The sequence below is a fragment of the Arachis duranensis genome, chromosome 3 (assembly GCF_000817695.3).
Source record: "Arachis duranensis cultivar V14167 chromosome 3, aradu.V14167.gnm2.J7QH, whole genome shotgun sequence".
In the NCBI taxonomy this organism is placed as follows: Eukaryota; Viridiplantae; Streptophyta; class Magnoliopsida; order Fabales; family Fabaceae; genus Arachis; species Arachis duranensis.
The window spans coordinates 115,559,453-115,569,470 of record NC_029774.3 but is presented as its reverse complement, the minus strand read 5'-3'; the positions used below and the strand labels follow the sequence as shown (position 1 = coordinate 115,569,470).

The 10,018-nt window shown below is 35.6% G+C and overlaps 1 protein-coding gene across 1 annotated transcript; it reads left to right on the top strand.

The window, feature by feature from the left end:
• The first annotated feature begins 7,402 nt into the window (after positions 1 to 7,402).
• LOC107480371 (60S ribosomal protein L6-1-like) lies at positions 7,403 to 8,811 on the top strand. Its single transcript, XM_016100500.3, has 4 exons — positions 7,403 to 7,662; positions 7,935 to 7,990; positions 8,161 to 8,390; positions 8,479 to 8,811. The coding sequence occupies exons 1-4, from the start codon at positions 7,403 to 7,405 to the stop codon at positions 8,632 to 8,634; spliced, it is 702 nt and encodes a 233-aa protein (XP_015955986.1). The 3' UTR covers positions 8,635 to 8,811.
• Positions 8,812 to 10,018: the final 1,207 nt, after the last annotated feature.

Sequence of the window (10,018 nt, the reverse complement as noted above, 5' to 3'; positions counted from 1 at the left end):
TTCTGTCTTAATTGCTGATCTAGAAAAAATTTTCAGATGCCTCTGACTTCATTAGTTGAACCTAACGAAATGTGTGTTTGGGGTTTGGGGAGGTAAGTTCTTAGGCTTTATGGTCACTCAAAGGGGAATAGAGGCTAATTCTGAAAAATGTCAAGCTATCTTAGACATGTTGAGTCTTCAGAACCTCAAGGAGATACAAAGGCTCACAGGTCGGCTAGCTGCTTTGTCTAGGTTTTTAGGAGCTTCAGCTAAAAAAAGGCGAAACCATTTTTTAACTTAATGAGAAAGGGTGTCGATTTTGCATGGACAAAAAGAGTGTGAAAAAACTTTTCAATATTTCAAAACTTTGCTATCATCCCCTCCTTCCTAGAAAAACCTAAACTCGAAAGGCCTCTATATCTTTATTTGTTTGTCACTGATGAAACGATGCCCTCAGTTCTAGTTTTGGAAAATGAAAATAAGCACCAACTACTTGTATAATTTATTAGTAAGGTGCCCAAGGCTCTGAATTAAGGTTTGAAATTAGAAATGTTGGCTTTGCTTTACTTACTTTGGCACATCAGTTGCATCAATATTTCCAAAATTATACAATTATAGTGCGAACCGATCAACCGATTAAAAAGGTACTACAAAAACCCAATTTAACAGGTCAGATGGTAAGTTAGTTTATAGAATTGTCTCAATTCGATATACAATATGAGTCACATTTGGCCACTAAAGCCCAGACAATAGTTATTTTTTGGCTGAAATGGCCCACCCAGTACCCGACGTATCAGAATGGGCACTCCAAATTGATGGGAGTTCTAATATGAAAAATAAGGGTGCCAGTCTTATCCTAACTAAGGGTGACGATATGGTGATCGAAGCATCAATCAAATTTGATTTTTCCATTTTCAATAATCAAGCTGAATATGAAGCTTTAATTGCAGATCTGGCATTAACTCGGGATGTTGGAGCAATGTAAGAATCGCGACTAATTAATCATCTAATTAGTTAATTAATATTGCCCAAATTAGATTCTGAGAATTTAGAATGAGAATTAGGGGATTTAAATATGATTTTTGGACTCAGTAGATTTTTTTTAGTCAGAAAATGTATTTTCTGCGAAAAATCGAAAAAAATCGCAAACTGGCAGCAGAACCGGTTGAACCGGTCCAAGTCTGTCTGGTACTGTGTGAGAAAAATTTAAAACAGTAAAAAATCTTAGAAAAATATTAGAAATGGAAAACCGGACATTAATTTTAAAGGTTTGGCCCAAAGTTGGGCAAATGGGCTAAAAAAACTAACGGGTTAGACTGGACCCAAACCCAACATATATAGGCCAATTAATGAACTCTTTCAGCCATTAACACTCTCAAAACACACACACACACCAGCTGAAAGAGAAGAGGGAGAAGAGAAGAGAAAATACTATTCATTATCATCTTCTCAAGCTCATATCTTGAGCTACGGAGCTCCGATTGCCGTATCGTTTGCGGCCACGCGTTTCTCGCGAAGAGCTCTGCATAACCCATCTAAAAAAATGGTAAGGAAATCACGAATCCCTCTCAGTTATTCTCTTCAAAATTTCGAAAATCTAGGGCTTTGGATTAAGTGAAATTTTGTAATTTTGTAATTTCGAAAATCTATTGGGTTTGCACTCAATCAGCTTTGGGTAAGGTAAGCAAATCAACTCTCTTGTCGTTTTGTGGATTTGATGAACCCTAGGTTGAATTATTGTAAATTATGTGTATTATAGCTTGAACTTGTGATTATTGGATATTGTTGGTGATTGTTAGTGCTTGATTGGAGTTGATTGGAGGCTTGGATTGTGGTAGAAAGCTCACATTGTGCTCAATTGGGGTTTTGGAACATATTGGGAATCGGTCAAGGTATGATTTTGGTTTCCTCTATCTAGTATATAATATTTCTGGACACTTAGGCTAGTGACCTATAGGACATGATTGAATTAAATTGGTTGTTGGAAATTGTGGGATGATAATGTGTGGTAATTTGATGATTTGGAATTGTTGATGAATTGATGAGTTTTGGCTATTTTGATTAATTATGATGTAATGTTGATAAAGTGATATTGAAGAGTGAAATGGAGGTTGAATGAGTTTAATTATGATGATTGATAATGATATGATGGTGATGAATGATTGTGTGGATTGAAAAATGATTCAGTATGATATATGTGATGTTGAGGTTGATGATATGGTAATGTGGGTGGAAATTTTGAATAAGGGGTGAATTATGACAAAAAAAAGGGTAGATTTTGATGTAAAATTGAGTTTGGAAGGGTTTTGGTTTGATTTTGGTTGAGGATTGTGGAAAATTGAACTTTGTGAACTTTTGGTAAAATTAAAATTTTGGTGAACTTCCATGAATAATATCTTGAGCTACCTTGCTTGAAATTCAATGCTTTTTATACCAAATGAAAAATGATTGAACAAGCTTTAAAATGGTTTAAGTTTTGTGGAAATCCAATTTTGGTAGAGGAAGATATGATTGTGAAAAGTTTGGTGTCAAAATCTGAAATTCTGCAATGTTGCAGAATTTTGTGATTTCTGGTATGTGCGCACGCACAGCCTTGTGCGTACGCACACACAGGGGAATGCCTTCTGTTTAGAGCGCTAGCACAATCTGTGCGCGCACATAACCAATGGAGTTTTACAACTTGTACGCACACACAGCCCTGTGCGCACGTACACGTTGGGAAGGGCAGTCTGTTGAGGGCGTTACACAGCGAGCGAACAGAATTGTGAAATTTTGTACTTGTGCGTACCCACACCTCTATGCGTACGCACACTTTCTGAAAATCTCTTTGGGCGTGCGCACGCACACCCCTGTGCGTACGCACATGCCCTGTTTTACAACTCAAACTTTGTTTTTAAACTATTTCACCTTTTCAACAAGCTTGTACACTTCTGAGACACTATTTTAAGACTCTTGGGCTTAATTTTGGGTATCAAAACATGGGGAAGGTCCTAGAAGAGTTAAATTGGTATTATTTTAAAAAGTTAGAGAACGAAGGCTTAGGTTTTTGGTGTACTGAGGATAGGTTTGGTGGAGTGAGAAGGAAGAATGGCATATGAATTGAGAAATTGATGAACTACTGAGTTTGGAATGAAAAATTTAAACTGACAGTGGTTGAAATGAGCCGAGGATTCAGATTGAAACGATGGATCCATGATATACTAAAAATGTTTTTCTAAAAACCACTGAATTATTGTTTTATACTGAGATTGTTGAGACGCTATGTGTCCGGCAGGGACGGCTGTTGGATCCCACCTGTCGAGGTGGCAGCGGCGGCGTAAGGGCAGTGGTTCGTCCCGCTTGCGTTGAGATATGAGGTCGGTGGCAAGAGTATCCCGCTTGCATCCCTTCGAATCAATAGAGTGTGCAGGCACAAAATCCTGGGCGGTGTGGCGAACACCATATCTCGGGAGTTCCCAATGATGATTCCGAAGGGCGACATCTCCATGGAGATGTGTTGGGTTGGCAGTTGAACCGACAATGTGATATCACAGCCAATAAGACAGGCATTCATCATGTGCATCTTCTATCTGTTTGTTTGCCTTGCCGACTTGTAATTGTTTGCCTAATTGTATAACATGCCTAATTGCTACTTGAATTACTTGCCTCACATGCCAATACTTGTGTTTTACTTGCATTGTACATAATTGTACTTTCTACTGGGACTGAGGAGGCTCGGAAGGCGGTGGCAACGAGATCGTACAGATGATAGGTTGGTGAAGGATGTGGGACAGCGGATAACTGTTAGACTAGAAAATCCCTTAAGTTAGATTGCCCCTTAAGTTATGTTAAACTTTTAAGTTATATTAGGGTTTTATTTATGTTTTAATGTTTTAGTTATGTCTTAAGATGAATTTTGTGATGAATATGAAGTTTAGGATTGCCTTTGGCGTCTCAGAATCTTATATCTTACATCACTAGGCACTGTTACCATACTGAGAACCTCCGATTCTCATACCATATTCTGTTGTTGTTTTTCAGATGCAGGTCGCAATCCACCTCGGTGAGTTACTCTGATGGTGACAGAAGTGGAGGATCATGGATACTTTTTGGAGTCCTTTTTTTTATTCTGTTTACATATCTCTCACTTTTGTATCTTGCTTTTGCCTAGAGGCTTGTATTGAGAGAGAAAAACTTATAAAAGCTATTTTAAACTTCAGATTCTGTTTTGTCTGTATATATGACTAGCCGGCTTAAACTCCACGAGCCCTGGCTAGGTTCTTATACTATCATACTCTTATCTTTTGTTATATTATATCTGTTTCTTGTGCTTTAAGTTAGAAGCTCGTTAGTACGTTTTGCGCTTTTAAATCCTGTTTTGTACTATATCCTTCATCGGGCTCCTAGACTATATTAATTCTTCCTATATATTATATGTATGATCTTAGTACTGTCGTAACCTTTGATTAACCTTTGCTTTACGATGCGAGGTAAGGCTTAGGCTAATTAGGGTGTTACAAGTAATGGCTATCGTTATGTTCAGTGATTCACAAATCTTAACATCCCAATTTAACGGAGAATATCAGACAAGAAATTTGTTGTTACAATAGTACTTGAAAAAGGTACAACAAGAGGTACAATTATTTGACTCCTTTCTTATCAAACATGTGCCAAAGGAACAAAACACACAAGTTGATGTGTTATCTTAACTGACAAGTACTAAGTCCGGAAGTGGAAATCGTAGTTTGATACAAGTGGTTCTTACAGAGCCTTCTGTAACAAAACCCGATATCACGATTTCACACTCTTCCGGTGTTAGTGCTTGGATGGACCCTATATGCACGTACTTAGATCATGAAATTTTACCTGGTAACGTTAAGGAAGCTAAGAAATTGCGATTTAAAGCAGCTAAGTATACCATGATACATGAACAGTTATACAAAAGAGGGGTGTTCCAGTCACTGTTAAAGTGTTTAAATCCTCAACAAACAATATATGTGTTACAAAAAAATTATGAAGGCTGTTGTGGACATCATTTGGGGGGTAAATCGTTAGCTCATAAGGTAATTCGAGCGGGATATTATTGGTCTACCCTTATCAAGGATGCCATGGAATATGTGAAGAGGTGTGAAAAATGCCAACTACACGGAAACCTTCATCAAGCACCCCTCACAAACTTGTATCCATTATTCCAACAAGGCCATTTGCCAAGTGGGGCATGAATTTGTTGGGACCCTTCCCGCAAGGGCCTGACCAAGTGAAATGTCTCATAGTAGCTATAGATTATTTTACAAAATGAATTGAAGCCATGTCACTATCAAGTATCAACTTGGCTCAATGTCGTAAGTTTATTTGGGGGAGGTTATTATGAGGTTTGGAATTCCAGAGGCCGTGGTTACAGATAATACAAGTCAGTTTTTAGATTCCAAGTTTTGAGAACTGTTAACCAGGTTAGGAATTCGGCAAATATTCGCCTTGATTGAGCACCCACAAGCAAATGGACAAGTTGAAGCTAGAAAGAAAGTAATCCTAAAAAAGTTAGAAAAATGATTAGACGAGTCTTCAGGTTCATGGGCTAACGAGTTATGGTCAGTGCTATGGTTATATCGAACCACAGCTCAATTTTCTACCAAAGAGACACCCTTTAGACTCACCTATGGTGAGGAAGTAGTTATCCCAGTAGAAGTTGGTGAATTTAGTCCGAGAATGCTCTCAGGGAGTTCGGAAACTCATGAAAGCATGGTTTTGATTGATGAGATAAGAGCTACAGCTAAGTCAGCTAAACAAGCCTTGAAGCAAATGGTAGCCAAACGATATAATACTAAAGTCCGATAAAGGAATTTTCAGGTTGGAGACTTAGTACTGTACTGAAACAGGCTGAGGCCAAAACCTTGGGAACTTAGGAGAAGCTAGCTACAGCTTGGAAGGGGCCCTTTAGGGTGAAGGAAGTTCTGGAAAAAAGAGACATACAGGTTAGAAACCTTGAATGCCACTGTGATTTCGAGAAGCTGAAATGTAGTTCATTTGAAAATTCGATAAAATTATAAGGACCTACAAAATAATTTTTTTTAAAAAATTAAAAACAGGGCTTAAAGCTTAAATCCACATATAAAAACAAACTAGATAGAAACTAATTAAGATAGCTCCTCTCTCATTTGGTAACTTTCGAAAAAGGTTTATCTCATAACAAAATATTTCAATATTTTTTTTACTAAACAATAAACACATTTATTATCCTCTTTATAAATCTATACAAAAATAACATATTATCTATACATAAAAAGTTATTTAATAATATAAAATATATATTAAAATATAAAATACATATTAAAAATAAATTGAATAATACATATATTAATACACAAATACATAATAATTGATTCAATGGTTAATTTTTAGTATATACATAACATTTTTTGTTGACAAAATATATTTCATCTTATCAGGTTGAATTCGGTATGTGCGTTAGGAGCCGGAGTGTGGTAGTTGTAGAGACATATGTGTAATGATATTTTTAATACTGAAAATTATTGAACAGATCACAAGGTGGTTACTCTCATGAGAAGAACAATCACAGATCTAAGGTTATATATGAACATATCTACTTCTTTTAGTATCTTTAGAAATCGTTTGTCTTGGAAACCTCCTATAAGTAATAACTTTAAAGTTAATTGTGATACTAGTTTGTTTACTGATTTGAGTTTGGCTAGATTTAGTTGTCTTATTAAAAATTCTAATGGGATTGGATTGCGGGTTGTTCTGATAGCTTTCCTCCCTGGTCTATCATCCGATGTGAGTTTTTTTACAGTTTGGAGGGTTTTATTTTAGCTTGGAATTGCAGATTGAGAGACATAATGTGTGAAACGAATTATCTGGATATTCTTCATCTTTTGTATGACTCTCGTGATGGGTGTAAATCTTAAATTGTTGATTTAGTAAACAAGATTTAGAAGCTGCTTTCAAGACCCTAATACGTGTAATTTGATTGGATATGTAAGGAAGCAAATAAAACTGCAGATGAAATGGCTAGATATGGAGTTAGAAGTAATCCCAATCATGTTATTTGGTTTGTACTTTATGAAGCTTTCCTGTAATTCATTTTGACTGATTTAGGATAGGTGTTTTGCTTTGTGTTTTTCTTTGTTGTTTAGACACCAAAATAATTCATTGTGTGTGGATTTTTTTTGGGGTCTTGTGTGTGGATTCATTTACTTAGTAAGATTTTTGGTCAGAAGATTTGTTTTAAATAGTACATAGATAAATGAAAACAGGCCATGGGCTGGAGGTACTAGACCCTTTGAGTTTCGGGTTAAAGCCCATTAGAGAGAGAGGCGTTTTATTACTACACAGAAGAGGGTACGTAGAGTTTCATTTGCGTCTGCGTTGAAAAAAAAAACTAAAACTAGGGTTTGTTGCAGCAAGCGCGAGCGGGAGTGGAGCAGCAATGGCGCCGAAGCAGAGAACAGCGAGGAAGGTGAGCCAGAACCCCGAACTGATTAGGGGAATCGGAAAGTACTCGAGGTCCAAGATGTACCACAAGAGGGGACTCTGGGCCATCAAGGCCAAAAAAGGCGGCGTTTTACCTCGCCACGATCCCAAACCTAAGCCTCAAGCACCTTCTCAGAAGCCTGCCAAATTTTATCTTGCTGATGACGTCAAAAAACCCTTTGTCAACAAGCACAAGCCCAAACCTACCAAGCTCAGGTGCCTTTTCCGTTATCAATTTCGTTTGGATATGATTTCGTTTACTTTTCTTTGTTTCGTTCATTTTTGGTTTTGTTTATTAATTAATTAGGATCTGGATTAAGCTTTAGCCATTTTATTTTCATGAGTAGTGTACATTTCAGATTGCTCGTGATACAATGCACTCTTATATTACATGTTCTAATTTATTATTAGCTTTTTATTTATAAAAAACTATTTTGGAGCTTGTGACAATACAATTTTTTTTTTGGGTATTGTTTATGTGAGTTCAGGGCTAGCATTACTCCTAGAACAGTGCTGATTCTTCTAGCCGGNNNTTTAAAAATTGGTCTAACTGCTGTCATTTATCATTATCGCTTTTCTTTTTATTTTTTAAATCCCTGCATTTGGACTTGGATGTTGGTGCAAATGTTGTTTGTTATATAGTGTGTGCTTTGGCTTCAGACTTTTGATGCCTACTGATTTCAAGATTGAAGGGCACATGGGTGTACTGATTAGGTTCTAGGTGTAGTTCACTATCTTATGTATTTTTGCTTGTCCCTTCAGGCCCTTTCAAAATCAATGGAGTGCCTTTGAGACGTGTGAACCAATCCTACGTCATTGGTACATCAACCAAAGTAGATGTCTCTGGTGTTAATGTGGATAAATTTGATGACAAATATTTTGCAAAGGAAGCTAAGAAGAAGAAGAAAAAAGAAGAGGGAGAGTTCTTTGAATCAGAGAAAGAGGTTGGATTGCTTGCTGACTTTTCACATGTTATTCTCATTTCTCAATTGATTGTGTCCGCTGATTCTGCTATTCTTTTTGGTGATTCAGGAGAAGAAAGTGCTGCCCCAGGAGAAGAAAGATAATCAGAAAATGGTGGACTCTGCTTTGTTAAAAGCCATTGAAAGCGTTCCAGATTTGAAGGCATATATTGGTGCTAGGTTTTCCCTCAAGCAAGGCATGAAGCCTCATGAGCTAGTTTTTTAAAAGCGTTTTACACTTGTTTTTATCATATTCTGTTTTTTATTAAATTTTTGTCCTAATAGTTTTGTTGCTATAATTTTATTTCTGGTAGACTAATGAAGAACACGGTTATTTTTGTTAGGCAAAATATTTCGGGAATGTTTATTCAAGTATTCAACCAATTTTACTCTTGCGTGTAAACTTCATTTAAGTGGAACCATTAATTAGGATTTTAAAAGTTGTGATTTTTATACCTAGATTAATTGCTATAATGAGTTTTGGTTATGATACAGTTAGATTTTAAGATTGGTTTTTCTCCTTTTCTCTTTTTTCCAGACACGTTCACCTTTCTAGTGTTTCCGCTAAAATAGAAACTGTCGTGTATCAGGAAAGAGATGATCATCTTTATATGCATCATTACTTTTAAATCTAAGGTGTTTATCGAACATTAGTATTAATGGATGAGATTAAGTCATTAATAATTTATAAATAGTTACAATTAGACTATAATAGAAGTTTAATTACAATAAGGGGAGTCTTTTATGTTTGGATCTTTTATGTTTGGATGTAATTTTGTTTTGGTCTTTAAAGGTTAAAGTATCTTATTTGAATTTAAAAAAGTTTCATTTAGATTTAATGTAGTTTTACCGTAATGTCAAATTAAATAACAAAATGTCTATATGACAACAATACAAAAACAAGGTGGATAATTTAGATAAAAATTACAAGCTCTAGAGGCACAAAATCAACTGTAGATTCGTCAATATATTTATTTATCATTCTTCTTACAATTTAAATGAAATATTTTTTATCGAGAATGTTAAATAAATGTATTCATGTATCCACGGTTGATTTTGTGCCTCTAGAGTTTGTACTTGTTCTACAGATTATTGACCTTATTCTTGTAATGTTGTTATGTAGGACATTCCGTTAATTATTTAACTTTGATCTCACGATAGGACTACATTGAAGCTAAATGAAATTTTTTGGATTCAAATAGGACACTTTAAACCTTAAGGACCAAAACAAGATTACGCCCAAACGTAAGGGACCAATTTAGTACTTTACCCTTACAATAAACTTTTAACATTTTCCCACTTGGCCTAAGTGTAATTACATTTTCACATGTTATATAATTGTTTCAATATGGTAAAATATTTTGCGAGTTATGGTAGTCATGTATTAAATATGAAACGCATTTCCTTCCATATACTACAACCACTAGTATCTTACTACACAAGCTACATATATAACAATTTTATATCGGTCCCATAAAGTTTTTAAATCATTATGTTATAACATATAAAAATAATATTACTTTAACTAGAAACAACAAACTATCAAGTTCAGTAAACACATAAGTAAACATAATGAGCTCAGAGTGTTAGTATCATTCAAAAGAACCAAG